Source organism: Alligator mississippiensis, chromosome 3, assembly GCF_030867095.1.
Source record: "Alligator mississippiensis isolate rAllMis1 chromosome 3, rAllMis1, whole genome shotgun sequence".
NCBI lineage: Eukaryota > Metazoa > Chordata > Crocodylia > Alligatoridae > Alligator > Alligator mississippiensis.
The window spans coordinates 136904998-136927278 of NC_081826.1; the positions used below are offsets into that span (position 1 = coordinate 136904998).

At 41.4% G+C, this 22281-nt stretch overlaps 1 protein-coding gene across 3 annotated transcripts in view; it reads right to left on the reverse strand.

The window, feature by feature from the left end:
* Positions 1–7065: 7065 nt before the first annotated feature.
* The window catches only part of NSUN2 (NOP2/Sun RNA methyltransferase 2), a 41106-nt gene continuing 25890 nt past the window's right edge, over positions 7066–22281 (reverse strand). For all 3 annotated transcript variants that reach the window (XM_019491098.2, XM_014595183.3, XM_019491097.2), the window contains 9 exons: positions 19506–19636; positions 17179–17275; positions 16029–16201; positions 14855–14947; positions 14243–14378; positions 12105–12185; positions 11721–11859; positions 10453–10492; positions 7066–7663 (listed from right to left, as the gene is read on the reverse strand). In XM_019491098.2, coding sequence (XP_019346643.1) covers positions 7249–7663; positions 10453–10492; positions 11721–11859; positions 12105–12185; positions 14243–14378; positions 14855–14947; positions 16029–16201; positions 17179–17275; positions 19506–19636 — 1305 coding nt within the window. In that variant the 3' untranslated portion in view covers positions 7066–7248. The remainder of the gene's footprint in view (positions 7664–10452; positions 10493–11720; positions 11860–12104; positions 12186–14242; positions 14379–14854; positions 14948–16028; positions 16202–17178; positions 17276–19505; positions 19637–22281) is intronic.

A 22281-nucleotide genomic window follows, 5' to 3' on the forward strand; every position in this document is an offset into this window, starting at 1 on the left:
ACAAGTAGACTGTCATTCTCCACAGGGAACAGGATTAGAAGAGGAGAGAAAGAGAGAGACCCTATACTGGTGGGTTCACAGTTCTTTCCTGACAGCAGAGAAAACAATAGATTTTGGGAACCTGGGCTCCACTCAAGGCTCCAGCAGGCCCAGACACTTTGACAATTCCCCTAATTGGGACCCCCTTCTGTCCTATCTTCTCTGATATGTCCCAGTCCTGTCTCTTCCTCATCCTGGCACCTAGCCCAAGTCCCACGCTCATTAAAGTGCATCTAAAGCAGCTCAGGCACTGCCTACGCTACACGACTCTCTGGAGTAGACATACCTGGGGAGGTCATAAGCCCCACAGAAATTCAGATGTACCACTTGGACTTGAACAAAAAGTGAGGTCATGAGGCCAGTGTTGGGGTCACTGGCACAGAAAGAATGGGAATCACTGCTTGGATTATAACAGCTAAAATCTCTGAAGCCTCTAGACAACACATAAGAACTAAGTTTCAACCTAGAACAAAATTTGGGAGCATTTCCCCCCAGAATGGCAAAAGGTACATCCTTAGCACAAAGGCCACACCTCTGCCAATGTCAAAAATGCCCTGCTCCAAAGAAGTGCCATAGTGCTTCAATGAAAAGGCTTCAAGAATTGTAAACAAAACATTTTCCTCCAGCCCCATTCTCGGTCAGGACTGAACCATTCTGGCTGAATTATTCCAAACAATTCCACTTGAGGCTGGCATCCAGCATGAAAAGTTTTAGCTTGAGCAGTTAAAAGTACACAAAGTTTTGACCAACTGGAAACAAGGTCTTATAGTCACAGGCTTGGCAACCTTAGTAGAGGGAGCCCCTGACTGCCAGTAACATGGTAGAGAATGATGTTGGGGTTTTATTTTTTTTAAATGGAGATTCTTCTCAATTTTTCAGCCTGTTCTTTGTGAAGAACATCTAATAGCACCATAATGAAAATTTTAGTCACTTCATCTCATTTACTTGCTTCTGTTTAAGTATATAAACTGTCCAGGACTTGAGCCCAGCAATGATGACCGATTCTGTGAACATTCCCTAATGAGTTAAGCCTAATGATGCCTTAATTTTCCTTTGGACTGTCTAATAATGGCATCAGGTCCGCATATACCACATTGCAGAGTTGGCTATACTGTTAACCCATCCCCTTTTATCAACCGACTCCTGTGATTTTATCCTAGCCTTGGAAGATGCCAACCTCTGATGTCTGCGTCACAGATGCCGAGATAAGGACATATCAAAGACCTCTTCTATTGTTCTCTCTTGAAGGAAGCAAAAGAAAACCAGACATTTTTTTCATTCCATATTACAACACATGTAACAGGTTTTTTTAAAAAACAAATAATTTATAAAAGCAGAATTATGAGTGCTTATATCTATAGTGCTTAGGGTCAAGTTAAACATACTTTAAGGGAAAACACAGTACTCTGAATTAAGAGGAGGGATTTTATTTTTCTCTATTTACAGCATATTATTACAAGAAATGAACTGCAGGTCTCTAGAGTCTAACCTTCCGATGCAGGTTTAACTGAGATCAAAACTCACCAAGCAAAAGTAATATTTAAAAGTAACCTTTTATTATTATAATAATAATAATAATAATAATAATAATAATAATTGGACACGATGTACTGCATGAAATAACTACAAACTAATTACTGCCTTGGCACCAAAATACCATCACAAGCATTTAAAATCGACTTGTGGCGGAGCAGACTTAAAAACCTAGCAAACAATGTAGAATATTCTATTTGTTTATTACTTTGTGCTGCCCCCTGCTGTTTCAAAGCGTTTTCCAGCACTTAAAACAGTGGGATCCTTTGAAAATTGTAGCATTAGAGTGGATCTAACGCTGGGAAAAAAAACACACTTCATTCTGAAAATGTCCGATGCCAAAGGCACCACACTAATGCTTATGCTGGATTTTGCAATTACCAAATTCCAACTTGATCAACCACAGTAGTGAATCTCACTACTTTGCATACCTTAGGATCATAGCAAAATAGGGGTGGAAGAGCTGAGGTAATCTAGTCTAGCCCTCTGCCCAAGGCAGCAGGTTCATCTGTCTGAAACCATACCATCCAAAGGTCGGTCTAACCTTGGATACCTTTAAACCAAAGTTAAAGAACCACAAGTTTGAGATATTAGGCTTTTTCTCCATTGACAGCTAAAACAAAATCATGATTCTTCTAAGAATTACGGTTTAAGCTGCAAACAACTAGTTATTAAAATTTAATTTAATCTATTGGTAGCATGTATAAGTCTTAAACACTATGTGGAAAAAAAAAAACCAAGGAAATGTTTTAATTATTAGTTATATTTAAGTACTGAACATGTTTGTAACTGGGACAAACCTCAGATGATGCCAAAGCCATGTAGTAGTAATAAGGTTACAAGATAGTGACAAGGCTGACACAGCCAAACATGTACATTTAATACTTTTACATCCTACTTCTCCTCATGGTAGCAGAACAAATCTTCCTCTTGTGTTTTGAGCTAGGAAAATGACAACTCTACTTCCAGCTCTTGCAGCTCTTCTGCTTTAACTCATTCTTTTTTTATATAGCACAGAATTAAGTGCTGTGAGTAGACTGCACTGAAAAATTGACCTGTTGATAGGTACCTTTTCAGGATGCTGCACCGCTAGGATAAAAAGCACTGTAACCAAAACACTTTGTGCATCTTTATTTGTGTTATAAACCCTTGTTTTGGGGAAAAGAAAAATAGTTACATAAGCCAGTATAAGTGGTTGTCTTGTCACAAGCATCGTGCCACGTTGTATCTCATTTTCACTTCATGAATACCTGGAATGGATCTGATTATTTAATAGTTCAACTTGTCAAAGCTTGTCAGCTTTATAAGAGGAGGACAGCCCTCATATTAGCAAGACCTAAATACTTTTCTTGGATCTGCCAACACCATGTTGAGTAGGCAAATTATTCCAGTCTCCCTGCCTTCATGAGTGAGGAGGGTAGCAGTTGCTTTTATAGAGCACTTTGAGATATATGATGAAGAAGGCTGTAGGAGCACTCTTTAACATCCAGTGATTAAACATTTAGCTAAACATTTACCATTGGGAGCAGTATCATAACCAAGACAGGGTAATCAGGGCAGCCACCACAGGGTGCCAACTTGGGGAGGGCAGAAAAAAGACAAGTGCCACAACCACATGGTTACACCAGTGATGTGGTGGCAACTGGAAGTCACTGCTGCCAACGTGTGGCAGCTGCTCCAGGTGCCTGGCCGTGTTTTACACCTCTGATTGGGAGCCTGAACTCCGGGCACATCTGGTGGAATTTCTAAGAGACTGAATGATTTCAGAACACAACTGCAGTCAATTCTCAACAGGATGGGTGTATTCAAGTTACTTAAACACTTCTGAAAAATCTCATGAAAATTTCTGAATAGGAGGTAGCCTACTCATTTTAAAACAAGGCAGGTTAGTTGTTAGACCCGAATTACTTGTCATTAATAATTACATCTGAGCCACTGTAGGCAAACAATGAAAGGAAGGTCAGAATCCTAGAAAGGCTTATGGCAGAAAGACAAGGGGAACCTTTCCATTTGGCATTCCCCCTCTTCTTCCAAACTTTTCAGATATATTTTATCCCGAGTTAAAGAATAATGTGTATGGGTAGCCACTTGACGCAGAGATCATCCCATACCACTTCATAATAAGTCACCCAGAATACAAAGCTCATAAAGGCTGGCATTGCCCTTTCTAAGCAGCTACGGATGGGTTTAGTGACTTGGTTCTGGAAGATGTCTCCTTGATCTAGGGACCCCACTCCTTTCACCCCAGTTACAAGTATGGGCTATTGTTCATAGACAAAGGGTCCCCTCAGTACAAAATGGTGACATTCATAGAAACCTGCCAAACATGTACAGTCTTTTTGTGTGGTGAAAGCTGATTGATTGCAGGAAATTTCCACTACAATGATCTGAAAGGGCCACTTACACAAAGATGCACTTCAGCCCCTGTTTCAAGAGGCTTTAACAGCAGTGTTGAATGCAATACAACTGCTTAGTGTCTCTGTCTGATGCCCTTTTATCAGACTCCTCTTCTGCAGCATGGAACATTAGGAGTATATGAACAGTAAGGATCAAAAAAGATGAGACTGAAAATAAAGCTCAGCCATTTGCCTGTTAGTGCAATGTCACTTTACATGGGGGGGGGAGGTGGCGGGGGGGAAATCACTTTATTCCAAACTAGCCAATGTAAGAAACAACAGAAATGGCTGTTTGATGATATCTTTGGAGGCCATTGAGGTCTACTCTATGCCAGTGGTTCTCAATCTTTCTAGACTAAGGGCACCCTCAGAAAGTGCCAACTCTCAGTTTTCACTCATTTTAGGACTATAGAAAAACAGAGCAATTCTGTTGCAAAGAACTCAGAAAGACCACAATGGCTCAGAATGTTTTTCACTATGAATTTCAACTTGAAATTTCTGAGTTTATCTTGTGAATCATGCTTGCACACCTAAGAGTGCTATTATGCAGCACCTGCATCACCCTTGAAGGATCTCAGGCACCCAAAACGTTTCAGGTGCCTGTAGGTGTTCCGCGAGGCTGCTCCAATGTGCTTCAATTACAGCACATCAGAGCAGACTTGATTAATCGGGTTTGCTGCAGCATGCTAATTAATGTGCTCTAGTCAGCCTCCACGTCTTGTGCATCAGCATCTCCACGCTTCAAAATGGCGGTGGGGCTCTCGAAATAAAACTTGTTTGATGAGCTTTAGTTAAAGCACCCTGCCACCATTTTGAAGTGTGGGGATGCTGATACACGAGACGCTGTGGCGCTTTAATTAGAGTGGCTCTTGGAGCCGCTCTAATTAAAGCACCCCCCCTCCACGTCTACCCCTTGAGCAAGTGTAAAAACGCCTTCTGGTTGAGAGCCACTGGGTCAACATTAAACTGGTCTGCCAAGAGAGTCCTAACAGAAATCTGTGGGCTTCTGTATGTCGAATGTTCTCACACTGATAAAACCCCAGGTTTCGGCCAGCTGAATACTACCACTCCTCTGCTGGCATATGACAGCTGACAAACCAGGTGTGGAGAGTCCCTCACTTTTGTCTGCTGGAGCAATCATCTCAGTGCTTTATGCCAATTGCTCTGGACACTGATTTGAGCTTTCACAGCCAAATTTCAAACTGGCAGAAACCAACCCCTACATTTAAATTCTCCTTTCATTTTAGGAAAATGCTCAGTTGCTGGCAGCTCCTGCACTGCCGTCCAGAGCAAGCTTATTGGAAGTAAAAAATAAATAAAAATGAGGGGGAGGGCAAGGGTTCAGTTCTCTGTTTCTGTCTGTTACTGCTGTAAGTCTGACCAGCTCCACATCTTTTTTAAATTAGCATCCTTGAGGATAGGGGTCCAGAACAGGGAACTTTTTTGACCATAGCAGCAAGGTTGACTATAAAGGAGGTGGCAGAAAAGTGATTCTAGGGAGGACACGTTCATAGAGCTGCTGAAACCCATTGAAGCGACCAAGAAGTACAAGGGAACCAGAAAGCTTGCTGACAGACTGGCAAGGGGCAGGAGGCAAACCAGCATGCAGAAAGGGACGCTCCTTGACAAGCCACCTACCCACACATCCTGCAGAAACCAATAGATTATTGGACCCAACAAAACCCGCTGCACATCTCCCCAAGTCCATTTCACCGGACACCCTGGCTGACGAGCCCTGCAACCCCACAACAGCCAAAGCACAGGCACTTCCACCATTGCACAGACCTACCGTAACTCGAGGAGAGGGCAAGAGAATTAACTTCATGCATATTAATGAGCAATTTTCATTTTCTCCTTTGCTCTGGGACTTTGCAAATCCCCTTCTTAATGGTTTTAGTCAGCTCTTAGTAACTGGTCCTTTGGTTTGGCTGGCTGCATACAGTTTGCTCGTTTTGTTTGTCTATCTGCTCAGGTTTCACATATTTTGCCACTGATCTGGTGTTAAAAACCTTGATGCCCTTCTACATGCATATAGGCATACAAACTCCAACCCTTCTCCCAGTCAAGGCTGGGATGCTTTATAAGTTTCCGCAAGGGGAAAAAAAAAAATCAAGGCATATCAGAAGACATAGCATTATTCTCTACAAGGTGATATCAAGTTTGTAAACTAATGTTCTCTGAATATGCAGTTTGAGAATATGGGTCCATCTTGGCTTTGGGGTCAAAGCACTGGTGAAAATGTACTTGAGCCATTTTGGCCCCTAGTCAGTCAAGACCAACATTTTAAAATTCCACCCACTATAAATAATGATAATCATAATCATAATAATTAGTCAACATTGATCACACAACATAATTTGTTTTTGCTCTGGAGCACTGCTTAGATGAGTGCCTTCTGTGCCACCTTGCTTGTTTTCAGACAGACCTGACAGTCTCACACAGTACAGTACCCCTAGGCCAACTGTACAGTGACAAAAGGAAGGAACAACAGAGACAAAAGGTGAACACTGGGAAGAGATGGTTACAGTCTCTTCTAATATATCCCAATACCATGTATTTGGCTCCATAAAAGATAGAGAGTCTAAACAGGAGCTTTTAAATTGGCAGGAATCTGCCATTGCCATTATGAATCTGAACCACAAGTATGTACCACACCCACACACACTTTTTTCTGAAAAAGAAACACTGAGTCTTGTTTTCACCGAGTATACGCAAAGTAAAACAGAAGGTTTTTGGTAACTTATTTGCCCAATGTCTTTTTTTAACCTATATAACAATTGTAATGTCACTATTTACCTGAAAGGAACATTCGCTTTAATTACGGTTCTTTAAAAACTCCATGCTTTGAATTAAAAAAAGAAAAGCCTACCCTTCCCCCCAAAACAAAACAAAAGAAAACAAAACAAAAAACTGTATGTAGTCATTCAAAACTGACTCTTAGATAAACTTGCAGAAAAGCTTCAGAGATTGTCTTCCCCAATTAATCCTTTCATCAACACAAGGAGTATTAGATTTTACTGGCACAGAGCCCATTGTCAGCAACGTATGCAAGCCATCAATGACATGGACTTGCATGGTAAAATAAAAGACTTATAAATACCATTATACCTCTTTATTTAAAAAATAAAACAGGGAGGAACTTTTGTAAAAGAATACATCATGCCAACTTCAACCTTCTTCCAAGAAGCAATGTGGTCTTAAAAATGTATTTACATGCTCAAAATAAACTCTAGCTGTTAATCTCCCTAAAGTAATGCTGACTGATTCAGCCAATGAAAACTCAATCTTTGACATGACTGTGGTCAGCAGTGTCTCTGCTTTCTAAGCTTGCATGGTTTTTAGCATTTTCATTCAAAGGCTGGGCACTGCCCGTTTTACTCTCGGGTTCTACTCCACTGCTTTCCACAACCTTTTGGGTAGGTTCTTCACCCACGTCAGCTTCCATTTCCAGGACATCATGTTCCTTAGCTTTACTTGCCCCATCCGCTGCTTCCTCCACCTGTTCTGCATTGTTGTCTTGATTTCCTTCCTCCATTTTACTTCCCAAATCTTCTTCTTTCCTCTTTGCTTGAAACACTTCAACTCCCATCATCCTCACGTAATGAAGTCTCTCATTCTTGGGCACAAAGGCACGGAGTGAGGTCTTTCCATGCCAACCGCAGAGCACAACAGGACACTGGAGGGTATCAGGTTTGCTATGAAAAAAAGAAAGTAAAAAGTGGTAAAACATTAGAAAATTAACGTTGGGAATTTATCAATAGAGAAATAGTTTACATTTAACACCTATACTCATGATCTTTACAAGAAGAAGTGTTTTATTTGAAATAAAACTACTAATCCAGCATCAACATGGACAGGCAATACAATCTGCCTTTCAAAATGACTGTAAGACTTGAAGGAAACATCAGATCATCCATGTAGATCCCCTATGTCCCAGGCCATTCGGTTACATCTGGTTACTCCTGTATTGAGTCTAGTAACTCATGTTGTGCATCTCTTTCAGGAAGGACTCATCTTGATTTGAAGATGCCAAGAGATGAAGAAGAATTCTGCCTTGGGATATTGTTCCAATGGCTTAAGCATCCAGGCAATTAAAAGTGTGGTAACTGTTCCTTGTTCCTAATCTGTCGTCTTCACTTTCTGATTAGTTCCTTTTATGCCCTTCTCTGACAGATTAAAGAGCCTTTAGAACTCCAGGCTTTCCCCTCAAGATAGAAGAACAATATGCACAAATACTTTGGGCTAAATTAAGTTTTAAGCCTAAACCGTTTTCTCCATCCCTGAATCACTTCTGTGGCCCTTTTCTGCTTGTCTTCTGATCTTCTATTACAAGATACCAGCTAAGGGAATTTTTTTTTTTTTTTTTTTTTTTTTTTTTTTTAGTGCCAGAACTCTTTCCACACACAGAACAAACTGAGAGAATCCAATTACACCTTATTTAATTTTAATTGAAATGTAAGTTAAAAAAAAAAACAAAAGCCACCCACCCATCCACTCTCTCAACATTGCCAGCAGCAAGCAGGAAACTTTCCCATTAAGCTATTGCAACATTTTAGTTTTCATTTAAAGTAAAATTTTCCAGTCCATATAGTTTCAGAGGTTGTTTTCTAAATTTAAATCAAATGTAAACAAATGCTATCTTTTTAAGTTTAGTGAGATCTCTGGTGCTTCTGCTACTGCTTTACCAGAGACATCAGAACTAGCCGATATTTTTTTTTCTGTTTTAAACCCTGCAGGCAGCAGTGAAACTTAAAAAGAATCTTGTCAGTTACACTGTGGAAATGTGCTCGACAAACTATTAGCAGCAACAGGAGCTGCCAGTAGAAACAGAGGCAGGCACTAAAGTGATTCACTGGGGAGATATAGTCAAAAACCAGACCAGAGAAACAGTAAAGAGTAAGCACTATAGCCCATAGGCTTTGCTCCTGACTTTGCTGCACTACTCTCTCTCCTTCCCTTCCCAACACTTATCTATCTGAAGCTAGTTGGCATAGTCCTGGAGATAATCTTGAAAACAGTCGACACTCCTACTCCATTTACATTCAAAGCTTTGGCAGAAAGGGGAGTGCTTAGTTTTTCATTTGCAATTTTTTTTATTTGCAAGTCAGCTCTTCATCTACCCAGGTAACATTAGAAGTAAAAACCAGAGTGTAAATCTGAAAAGAAATTGCAAGCCTAGGAAAAAAAAATCAGGGGCCAAATTTACACAGATGATTGAAGCTATTAATATTTCTTGACCAAACCTGAAGAGGGGTAGTGACTGAGTATGCGTGTCAGCATTAGTTCTAATCAAAAAAACTTAATTTAGTTTGTCCCAGGGACTCCGGGGCTAGAGGGAAACCCCGGCCCAAAACCAGGGGAAGCACCTACCTACCTTTTGCAGGAGTTGAGGGCAGGAGGGGCACGCACGCTGAAAAACCACCCGCACGGTTTATCAGCTGCGCTTACATTCAGCTGGGGCCGAGTGACGTCAGGGAGAGGCGCCACCCGGCGGGAATAAAGCACGGCCCCAAGAGCACAGGGAGGCAGCAGGAGGACGCAAGAGCCGGAGGGAAGCCCGAGGCTGGAAGTAGGCACCTGCGGGGCGTCGCTGCTTTAGGCAGGGTAAGCTCCAGCAGCGCCAGGAGCGGCGAGGACGAGGAGAGCCGCAGCTGCGGGGATCTCAGCTGCGGAGCCAGCGCCGGAGCTGGTAAGGAAGTGGGGATGGGAACCGCCGGCGAGGGAGCCAGAGGAAGAGCCGGAAGGGACGCCGGCGAGGGAGCCGGAGGAAGAGCCGGCAGGGACGCCGGCGAGGAAGCCCACAGGGGCAACGGGGCCTCGGGACACGTAGTCCTCAGGCCAGTTATAAGAGGCTAAAGAACCCACGATCCAAGGTGGCGTTGGCTGGGGTGTAGGGGAGGCTGGAGCCCCGTGAGTCCCCGCCAAAGGCGTGTTGGCACCGGAGGCCGCGGAAAGTGGGATCCCTCCGCTGAGGGTCCTGTTGGGACCACAGCTGGTGACTTCCGAGGAGCTGCCACCGTCCCCTGGGGCAACCTCTGGGAACCCTCCCACAGGAGCGGGGCAGACCCGGTTAGCTGCTCACGCAAAGGCAGCCTGGGAACGCCTCTTTGAGCAGAGGCGGGCACATAGTTCATAAGAACTAATCCTACAGTCATGATAAGTAGCTTTCATATTCAATCCTTATTATTATAGAAAACTGCTCCTTGCATACTGCTAGGAACACTCCACAAACAGTGAAAAAAACTCATTTACAGCAAGTATTTTTACAGTTCATTAAATTGAGGGTAAAAAGTTTAAGATAAGGACTCACTGAAATCAGCTATATGCTTTGGTTTTTACATTCATGCCTATTTCTCCTGTAGTACAAAGTGCTAAGAAATCATTCAAGTTAAAAAAAAAAAAAAAAAAAACAGAATGGAAAGGCATCTACAATTCTATTCAAGTTAAAAAAAAAAAAAGACAGAATGGAAAGGCATCTACTTACTTTGGATCTGGATCATACCTCAGGACTATACTTCCCATAGCTAGAAGAAAGAAAATACATAAAACATGCTTAGGACCACATTAAGATACCTGTGACCTCAAGACATTATGAGAGAGCAAATCTTGTTGCTGTACAAATACTCTTATCCAACAACTACATTAACACTAACTATCTGTATTAATACAAAAAAACCTGAACTGGAAGACGCATTTCCGCTACATACTTTCAAACAGAAACTATACAAAATGAAGTTAACAGATGAACAAATATATGCACAGAAAAAGCAGTCCTCTCACAAATCAGGCTAAGAAGTTCCATAAAAACATAAAAACAATTAAAAATTGATCAAAACAGATGAAGACAGTGAAGGGCTAACCAAAAGACTGAGTTATACTTTCTGAATTATACTTCTTCCCTACATTTTCACTTAACACACATGCCATCAGACACTGAAGTACCAGCAATGGCTATGGATAGAATATGATAATAAATGCCTGTAAGTTTTTAAAATGATAGAACTACATTCAAAGTTCTGTCTGTATTTTTACTAGTAATGCCTACAACTGCTATAGATTAGTTTTACATAAACTAATCTAGTTTACTGTGCACTCTGGTTTATATGGGAGGAACAGTGAAGGTAATTAGAGAGACTGCATTCCTTATTATAAGCATTTCCCATATAAAAGAGAAGATAATGTAGTCAGTATTCAGAGTAAGCATAATTCCACCCCCTCCCCCCCATTTGTTTAAGTAAAACATAGATGTTTAATTTTGACATGGCCAGTGCCATCCATTTTAAAGTATACAATCAATAAAGGCTCCTGCAAAGTCCAGGACAGGCTAAAAATTTAAACTGGAATATAGTTGGAAACAAATACCAACAGAGTTTAGAAACTTTGCTCACAGCTTTGGAATTTCAGTGCTACTAAGAAATCCCACACTTGGTGGATCTTTTGGAGGTTATCTTGCACGTAAGAATCAAGGCTCTCAAATCTGGCAGAATTTATACATCCTTGGTCTAATAAGCTTCCAGAGTTGGAACCAGATATAGTCACAGCCTCTGGAAGTACTCTTGGATTCAGCAACATTATGAATACAGTAGCAGTACAGAAACAGTTAGCATAGACATTTTTAGTGTTAGCCACAACTCCTAATACATCTATTTCTGTAGGTGGATTTCCAATTTGTCTGAAAGAATAATTCACAAGAATGAGGTTCCAACTTACAGAACAGTATTCATCTTCGTGTAGTAAATACAGAGAACTTACCCATGTCTTTGACGAGTTTTTGTGTCTCATTGCTAAATTTACTTAAAAATGGATTCTCCTGGGTAAGCAGCACTTTAACATCATCTATGCAAATGTTTATAATCCTCGCATTAATAAATGGGTACAGTGTATATATTCCCTGGTGGGAAAAAATACAATTAGTTTAAAAAAGAAAAGAATCCCTGCTTTTTGAAAAAGGATTAAATTAAAAGCAAAAAAGCTCTGAATAATATTACAGCTAAACTATTTTGTTTCAATGCAGTTTAAAATATCAAAAGGCTGGAAGACTGCATCTCACAATCTGTTGGATTCAAAATAAGTATCACTATGGGGAACGCTAATAAGGTTCTCTCGTGACTTGAAAACATGGTGCTTCAAAATTACCTCTTGTGCTAGTCTGAAGGCACAACCGAACTGTTCACCATCACTGTTGCGAGACCAAACTTTTATTCCTGTGTTAATAACCTGTCAATTTTAAAGTAAAAGTATCAATACAATGTTTAATGGAAACAAAGTTTCAGAGTTAGGTAATTTGTCTTGAACTGCTTAACTAGCAACCAAAGAAAGAATATTTTTGCTGTAGCAAGAACACTAAAACTCATAAATCAGAATTCAACATTTAAAATTAGGTTACATTATCAGTGTAATTTAAATTAGAATGCTCTAGGGCAAAAACATGAATAAACATTCCCAATTATGAGGGTAAAGTTACCAGCCTCAGGGCACTCCACTTCTAACCTCTCCTATATCAACATTTGATAACCGTTAAAAGAAGTGGTCTTTCAGTTAATGCACTGAACTGTTAACAAGAAGTGGCTTCAATCCTTAGTTCTACTAAGGATTTCCTATGTGAAGCTGGAAAAAAATCACACACAAGAACTTAATCTTAAGATCCTAAACCATGCTTTGGCACTCAAGGATTTAAGTTTAATATTGTCACCAGTTTCTTAAAATCTTTTCAATGTTCTTTCACGGCCTTTGACAGTGTTCCATCTATAAAACAGGGATAGATAAAATTGGTCTACTTTACAGATGTGCTGCAAAAAATAAAACCCTGAAGTCTGTGAGATGTCTTCTACTCGGGCCTTCTATTCTGTATCTCTATGGCAGGCTTGTCCAACATGCGGCCCTCCAAACTGTTTTCTGAGGCCTGAGGTGCTGCAATGGGAAATTAAAGTAAACACTGTACTTTCGTTTTGGGGGGGGGGGGGGGGGTGATACCGCCTCCTGTGAGGTCTTTGAATATGGCTCGCCGGCCCACTGGATGATAAAAAGTTAATGATCTGGCTCCACATTCAAAAAGGTTGGACACCCCTGCTTTATGGAATAGATAATTTTTCTCCTTTGCTTTCTTCCTCAACTAATTTAATTCATGAGAACTTTACTTCTCACCCCATGTCTGCTCAATGCTTTAGCAGCTTCACAGGATGTTTTTTATTTAAGACAATGCTGTCTGCTGTCCAACTGGTAGCCCCTGAGGGGTTAAATTACAGCCCCAGGGCTTCTGGTCCAGGCAACATTCTCCCCTTTGCTTTTTTCCTGCTACCAAAATTACTGGGTTGGCAAGCCCGCAGTAGCAATGCATTCACAATGAATTTACAGGTTGATAAAACTTCAGTCTCTAAACTCTATGAGAAAAAAAAATATGGATGACTTCAGGAAGAATATTAATTGGTCATGCTACAGTAGGACGCAGTTTAAGAAGCTGTTTCTGGACACAGCTAACTCCTTTCTTAATATCGTAGTTACATTCTTAAAAAATGTGACTAAGCAAAATGATGTTAAGCAAATCCAATTACGTCACAGTAGTGACCTACTAGCAGGCAGCAGCCAAACAATGTTGTAACCGAACATTGTGTGACTTTAAACAACTATGTTCTCTAATAGCTCAGCGATGTAATAACAAAACATTAACCAGGACGACATTAAGTGACGAGTACCTGTACAACCTACTAATTGGTTTTAGCTGTAGTTTAGGGCAGGGGGAGCCAACCTTTTCTGGCTGCAGGCCAGAATGACCCACCCTAGGTCTGAAGTGGGCAGGCAGGTGCAGTGGTTTTTACACCTTGCTGCATCCACCACAGGAGCCCATATTCACCCCACATCCTGATGCCCACAGCTCACACTATCCTCTCCCCCCCAGCCAGACCCCCCAAACCTTAACCGCTGCCACCCCACTCCCCCCATTCTGGCAAGGACCCCCACCCATCACTGTTAAATTTGTACCCTTATGATTTATTTTTCCACATACATAAATATGTACAAACACACACAAAGTCCCTCGTATGATCTCCAAGTATTGTATTAGATTAGGCAGAATGCCATCGCATCTATTGTTAAGTCTTGTAAAGTAATATTCCCTCCAAGAGTCCAAAAACTCACGTACTTCTTCAACAAAATAAGAGGAATGGAGTCGTACTTTAAGTGGAGTCCTAGCAGAAGACAGCTCTCATAGTAGAGCAAGGAAGCCTCCACTGATGTCTATGGATTCATGGTAAACATCTAAAAATAAAGAGTTCTACCTTCATTTTCTCACTGTTGTTCAGCAGTACATTCCTTAGTTCCTTAGAAACCATGTACAGCTGCCTCTTCTTTCCTTCCTGAGTCCGAGTAAGTAAATTCAATTTAGGAAATGAAGGATCCAATGCATAAAATTTCCTGTAAGCATAAACAGTGACACTTTAGATTGCCAGGCTTCTATATTCAGCGTATTAAAAATGATGACAAACACAGACTCTCCAGCAACTTCCCCATTCATCCATGACCACCACAGATGGCTGAGAGGCACTGCACAGGACTCATGATATTAACAGTGTTAGATGTCACAAAAAACTCCACATATTTTAAAAATGAAGTTGAAATGTTTCATACTAGAGTTATTCTGCAGGCTGCTGAAAGTGGACATTTTAAACTTGTTTTTTTTAAAGCTTCATTCAATTTTTACTTAAGAACGAGTTGCATGTCAACATATCTACTTTATCTTAAAATTATGGAAAACGTGCTTTATTTGTGAGCCAAAATGAAGATATATTTTTCAACTACAGCTACAACGAAGACCTATTCACCTGGGAAAAACTAATCCTAGTTAGCTGGAATCCTTTACTGCAGAATGAAAAGACATAATTTCTCCTTACTGGATGGATGGAAACAGTGGGTCATCTTCAGAAAGGAACACAAACGGGTCTTCTTTAAAACCAAACAACTTCATTCTTTTCGATGGCGGCGGTCTAAAAACAAATGTTATTGCTTGGGTGAATAGTTTCTTAAAGTTCTTTGGATTTAGATCATCATTTGGCAAATGACTGCGAGTGTTGACTGAAGCATGTGGAAGAGCACACAACTACATTTTCCTGTTGCTTCACTAGCAATACTGGTACTATAACTCTGAAAATTCAGATGGATGGATGTGGGGGAAAGAATGCATTAGCTAGGGGAATAGGAGTGCATCAAGCAGGCAATTGTGAAGGAGAGAAAGGAGAAAGTCAACTGGGAAAGCAGGTGGGAGAAAAAGAGGAAGGTGGTGGTCAAGAGAAAAGGAGAGAAATTAATGGACTCCAGAAAAGCACCATACCAGCATGTAGGACTAGCAGTTAATGCAGATATTATTGAGACTGCAAATGAAGTAATGGAGCCAACTAGAAATATTGCACAGCTTTTTAAAACAAGCTCTATGCCTTCATGAAGCAGGCATATATTTAATACGAGCAGTTATTGAGTTGGGTGCTCTTGTTGCTTGCCTCTATAATCAGCCTCTTCATTTCACTTTCAAAACCCTTTTCTCCTTGCTCTCTACTACTCTCTCTGTCAGATGTTCAATTTCTATTCCAGAATACTGTGAACCCATCCTCTTTTCATACAAGTTCTGCTTGCGTACAGTGGAAGATCAGGACAGGAATAAGGCTTTTTTTTGGAGACTAAGAGTATTAAACACATTGCTGACAGTGTACAGAAAAAAACCCATGTTTAATTCTCCACCCTAAGGGGCATACAAATAATGCTGAATTATTTAACAGTGACCAAAACAATCAAGAGTTGATATATATCCCCCAGGCAAACTAATCCTTTTGCTGTATTTGGTTCTTCAGATTTGTAAAGAACCCTTATCCAGAGAGTTTACAATCTAAGTAGATAACAAGAAAGAAAAGGAACAGGGCAAGATAAAAGCAAATGAGCATGTTGTGATAATAGTGTGTTTTCCTTTTTTAATTCTGCTTTTTAAATTATTTAAAATTCAGAACTAAACAAAACTGAGGTTTCCACAAAGGCTTCAAGGGTTACAAACAGGTCTGCTTAGATGCAATCTCTTACCCACATACTCCATCCTTCTTGCTTTGCTCACACTCTGAGTTCAGTGAGTGCTGAATTTCCCTTGCCTGTTCGTCTTCAGGAGGTTGTTCTTCAATAGTTTCTACAGAGCCATCTTCTGTAGTGGTGGTAGGTACTGCAGTATCTCCTGTTTTCTGCAACAATTTCCGCTGAAGCTGTTCCAGATTGTAATAAATGTTTTAGTGAAGCAAAAGTAAGTTATATTTAACTCGTCTACATACTCCTTTTTATTGAGTTTAGCACATATACTAAACACACTATATATACAAACACACACACACACACACACACACACACATATATATATATACACACATACACACACACACACACACCTGTGTGCGTGTGTGTGGGGGAGGGGCAAAAGAGCTTTCCTGTGTGTGTGTGGTGGGCAAAAGAGCTTACCAAAGAGCAAGTTACCCATTCAAAGTTGCCTTTATTTGGTCTACTGCCTTACACGTCTCCAAGAATGCATCGGTGCATCCAATATGAAATGCATCACATTTAAGGGCAGAACATTCCAAATCAGTAGCCCAGTTAGTTTTTGCCTAATAACATGGAGAAACCAGAGCTAGACAAAACTTAACAACTTTATCTCACTGTACATGTTCAATAGCAGCGCTACTGTGTGAGCCTTAAAATGGTAAGAAGCACTGGAAAGTGCATTACTTTTGTATGAACCTGATTTTTTCATACTGTTTTGCAACATTTATTTACAAAGAGGTTCTAACTAATGGCATCAAGTGAACAGAACAGAAAGACCTCTAAGTGATTTGTATGAGGCATATACCCCTTTAATATGAATAACTGAGGAGAGTGTTACATTGTAGTTTAAAGAAAAAAGGTTTAGCTCCAGGTACAATACCACCTTGCTATTTTACTGGTGCTACACAAGCCCATCAACCTACTTAAAAGAAAAAAAAAAAAAAGAGAAGAAAGATTTTCAAAGGGGCTTCAGGGATTTGGGTATACAAGTTCCACTGACTGACTTGCAGTCAAGACAACTCAAGATGAGAATGAAAACAGTTATACTAGATTACTATGACCAATTTTTTTCCAATAGGTTTCTAATTACGTTTACAAAAGTTTCTAAAACACAACAAAAATACGTTTTCATCAAAGCTCCTTTTACCTTAGGCTGGCGTTTATTCCAGGGCATTGGAGCCTTTTTTATTAATACAGCCATAAAGAAACCTCCAGTGTTCTGGTGATGTGGCAATATCCTAAGACTGGACCAAAAAAAAAAAAAAAAAAGCCAAAAACAACATTAGTCAATATAATCAGAATCCAGAAGTTTTTACACAATATTAAGGAGTCACACTAACATTTACTGTGTGTCTAAATCAGCTGTTCTCAACCCATGGGCTGCATGCAGCCCAATCAGCACACTGCTGTGGACTATGTGACATCCTGTGCACCGATAAAGACTTTTTGGGCCAATACCGATGGCCAATTATTAACAAGCCACATCAGCTGATACTGATGCAATTGCTGATATGCATCCCAACAGCTTGGACAGCAGCATCTGGCTGAAGTCTGTGGAGGAAAAGGGATGTGGGGTGGAAAAGGGAGTGAGGCTTGGGACTCAGGCAGGGGCAGGCGCTACGCAGACAGGGTGGGGTGCAGGACAGAGCTGGGACTAGTCTGGGAAGCATGGGGGTGGGGGGCAGCTCCTGCCGCTGGCGCACCCCGAGGGAAAGCACAGAAGGGCATGTGCCCCTCAGGATCTGTGCAGCAGGTGAAGGCGGGCTGCCACTGTGAGCTGGGGCTGGGAGCAGTGCCAGGCTCTTCCTGGCGGGGGGGGTCGAGCCAGGGCTATGCGCAGGATAGACAGCAATGATGCTGGGAGGTGGGGTTATGGGATGGGCTAGTCACCCCAGAATTTGCTGTAGCCCCCCCCCACCCCCAAACTCCCAGCACCACCACCAAACTCCCAGCACCACCACCACCCACCCTGTATGCAGCGTGGCCCAGCTCCCCTGCCAAGAAGAGCCCAGTGTCACCCCCAGACCCAGCCCACAGTGGCAGCCCACCCTTGCCCCACAGATCTGGGGGGCATGTGCCCCACCCGGACCTCCCTGGGTGTGTGCCAGCAGTCAAAGCAGTCTCCTCCCAAACAAGTTGCTCATGGCTCTGTTCCATGCCCTGCCCCAGCCCTACTCCTTCCCTCACTGGAAGGGCCTCAATCTGCACCCTCCCCCCAACTTACCAGCCAGATGCTGCTCTACAAGTTGCCAGGCTGCATGCATGCACACAGTATTTATTGACGACATTATCAGCCACCTCAGCAAAAAAGAGCTGATAGCTGATAATGTTAATTTTGCTTTGACTGGTGCCGATACAATATGACCCGATGTATCGGTGCACCTCTAGTTAAATGGATACACAGGAAGTAAATTGAGTGTGTATGGGCCATTTGTAAGTTGTGTGTTTATGGGCCAGATGCTGCTGTCCAACACACTGAGAGCTGCAAGTGTGGCCAACTATGGCAAAAAAGTTGAGAACCACTGGTCTAAATTAAGGTCTGTTCTACACTCTGTAATTCCAAAGGCAGCAACAAGCTCTGCTAGGAAAACTGTGAGTATATAGAAACTAATTATTGGAGGGTCACCTTAAATTTGTCCACCCATCACTGCTGCAGCATGGAAAGCAGCAACAGGAAGGAAGCAGTGGCAGAGGGTAGGTGAGGGGGCAGGGGAAGGTGGCAGGGAAGTCAAGTGGCCTAAACCTTGTCCCTTCTGCACTTTACCTCCTTCCACCTGTTCCCCAGCTCCCCACTTTGCTCCCTCCCTGCCTGCACCCATCCTGTCCATTTTCCCTCTTCCCAAACTTATTTCCAGCTGCAGCTCTGGCTCCAACCCAGCTCCAACCCAGGCATGGGGCATAACAGATGTGGCAGCAGTTCTGCCCCTGGGACCAGGTCAGAGCCACAGCTGGAGTTTCCATCATTGCCGCTGCTCCTGTCTAAGTGGGAGGGTTTGGGCTAGAATCATGATAGAGGGTAAGCAGCAGTAGGGGGAGGAGAAAAGGTGGCAGAGGGGATGGGGGCTCAGGGCAGAAGCAGTGGCTCCTGTCTTATACTTGAATCCAAGATGAAGGGCTTTCCCTCAGAGCTCCACTGAATGGGGAAAAAGCTTTTTGTCTCGGATCTGAGTAAATATGGCAGACTAGGGTTCAATTTGTCCCTAAATGTTTTTCTACTAACACACTCTCTTTGAACTAAAGATAGGGTTGTCACTCTCTCCATCCCTCTGTCCCTCAGATACATTTAGGGGTCACAGTGGTAGTGGCCAGTCACCAATATGCAATGAATATTATCTTAACCATTTCAGTAATTATTTCTAGCCCACAATCCATTCCTAAAAATCAAGATGCCAGTTTCCACAAGGTATTTCCCCCTACTGCTATAAAAGCTAAACATCAGATCCAATAAAATCAAACTACTGGGTGAAGGCATACCAACGCTCCAGGTTCATTGCTTTCAGTTTTTCCTCATCTTTTATTGGGAACATGGTGGGTCGTATTTGTGTCTGTCTGTTAGAAGGCACCTCTTTCCAGTCCTCAAACCACTGCCCATCTTTTAGCATTATCTATGAAGGAAAATATGAAAATTAAATCTGAGGCTGCTGTTTCATGATCACATAATCATCAAAGTTGTGGAGCGCTCAGTCATAATTGCTGATGAATCAACTGTTGATACAGAGAACTGATGGCATGTTCCCAATTCTCAAAACTTTACTGCATTCATGAATGACCAGAACTGTTCTTCCCCAAGTCTGTATATACAGTATATTGTTAGATTGTGTGACATTAATGGTCTGGGCTAATTCTAAATTAATGAGGGACTGTTCAAATGCTCTAAACACTGCTTTGTACTCTAGCATGTTGATGTGGAACATGGGCACTTGTTCTCTGAACACATGCCAATCCACCTGGGCTTCCTCCCACTGGTAATGTTGGAAGCCTCGCTATCATATTGTTTTCACTGGTGCAGAAGGAGGAAAGGCAGCTCCTATTTATGCTACCTTTCTTTTTCCACTAGAAGAAAAACCTATAAATATTTTAAGAACCTGAGTACAGGTTCTCTAAACTGCATCTGTTTTCTTCAACTGCACCTAAGGGCACTGAAAGAGTCTTTGATACCATGCCACTGAATGAACATGATGTCCAATGACCCAGAAGGTACAAGCAAATCTCACTAATATTCAGCAACTCAGCTGAGGCTGATTAACCAAAGTAGATATAATAGGGAATATTTCAGAAGCTGTGAGCCTCCACTGTCCTAAAGTTCAGCTTTGCTTCAATAACTCTATAGTCTAAGCTAGTGTTCAAATGAACTTGTCTTCATTTATTTCCAAGAGCAAGAGTACAAAAACAGTGGAGAATGATTAAAGAATATCTAATAAACAGCCATTTAGATATAGGAAACCTTTCAAATTGTGTCAATGTGTATGGCACTGATTCTCAACCAGGTTGCTGCAGCACCCTGAAGTACCCTGAGATCTTTTCAAGGGTGCCACCCAATGTTAGTACTGTTAGGTATGCAACTACAAGTCCAAGATAAACCCAAAGGTTTCAAATAGGAATCCACGATATCAAAAGAATACAGACCTGTTACGATTTTTTTTGGAGTTCTTTGCAACAGAAGAATTGCTCTAGTATTTTTCTGTAGTCAAAAAAAGAAGTGAAAACAAAGAGCTAGCATTTTGAGGGGCATTTTAAGCCTCTCAAGGGGTGCCTTGAGTCTGAAAATGTTGAGAACCACTGGTATATGGTTTGTGAAACCAAAGAAAAATTGCTTTTACTAAGAGACTAAAGGGTAGCAAGTAACTCTCCATACCAATAATGATTAAAAGTTTCATGCATTTCTGTGGCGTTTCACAGAACGCTGGGACAGAAGACTGTTTTCTGTCTTTGCAATTTGTACAAATGATGCTTGCTCATTGTTGGAGGCACGCACATTTGTAAGGTGCTGCTCAGGCATCTTTTAACATGTAGAAGGAGTTCTGTGTCCTTTCTCTGAATAGACTATTGCCTTGGAACGGTAAATCCTCCTATATGACTTGCATTTCCATTGGAATGCACAGCTGCTGCAACAAGAATAAGTACCTTGTCACTGGGCTAATCATTCTGGATTGTGAAGCTGTAACTAAACACAACATTTTGCTTTCATTGCTAACAGCCAAACTGTTCCTCACTTTCTGCTTATCAAGAGAACTCGGTGTACATATAATTAAACTGCATTTCCCCAGAAGTTTTTGGTAATTTGAAATATGAAACAAAGTTTGCCAGCAAGCGTATTTTCTTCTAAAGAGGTCCATTAACTTAGCCTTTGTCTGAAGGTGTTCTTTGATTGGGGCCACTTAATCTCTTGGTTGGTTGCTGTGAATGGAATCCAGGATACATTTATTCCACCAACTCAGAGGATTTTAATACTAGTTTCTCAGTATGTTGAAGGAGCAAAAAAGGCAAGAATCGGGCACACCGTCTTTGTGGGCTTTAAAAGCACTTTGCTTATAGGAAGAATGATTTTTCTTGGCATGGAAGTACAAAGGATCATCACTAATTAATGAGGAGTTCTGTGCATCTTTAAAAGGCACTGATAATTCTTCTGTTATCCATTTCCTGCTAACTGTAAAATTTTGCAAGAAAAGAAAGTAAGGCATGTGCCACCACCTCAACTGGTGAAGATGTTGACAGAATCAGTTAGCAAAGCATCCTCCTGTTTAAGGGTGTATTTTTCTGACTGATCTTGTTGAGGAATGTAAACCTGATTTTCTTTAGGTAAGACATTTCTGTTTCATAGTATTTCTTAAGAAAGGCCCTACTGTTGAATATAAAAAGGAACTCTGAACAGCTATTTCTACTATCTGTAAATGAAAACCTGACCCAGATTTTGTTCTGTCTACTAAACACCTAAGACTTAGCAGCCATTTGGTCCCAAAAACACAAAGGTCTCTCCCTCATTAGAGCACTACTACTCCCATTTTCTCCATGGGCAGCCTAATGCACCTTCAAAGTTAACCCTTATTCCACTCTGCAGAGACACACAGATCTGCCATTCTCTGGGCAGGCTTCATAAGCATCCAGAACATCAGGATCCAGCTTGCTCACAGAAGGAACATCTACCTGAAACTTCTGTCATGTTAGGACCCCAATGAAACATCTAACAGTAGCACTGACTTCAGTGTAAAATGAAAATGCATTTTGCACTGAACCCATCACTGGATAAAAT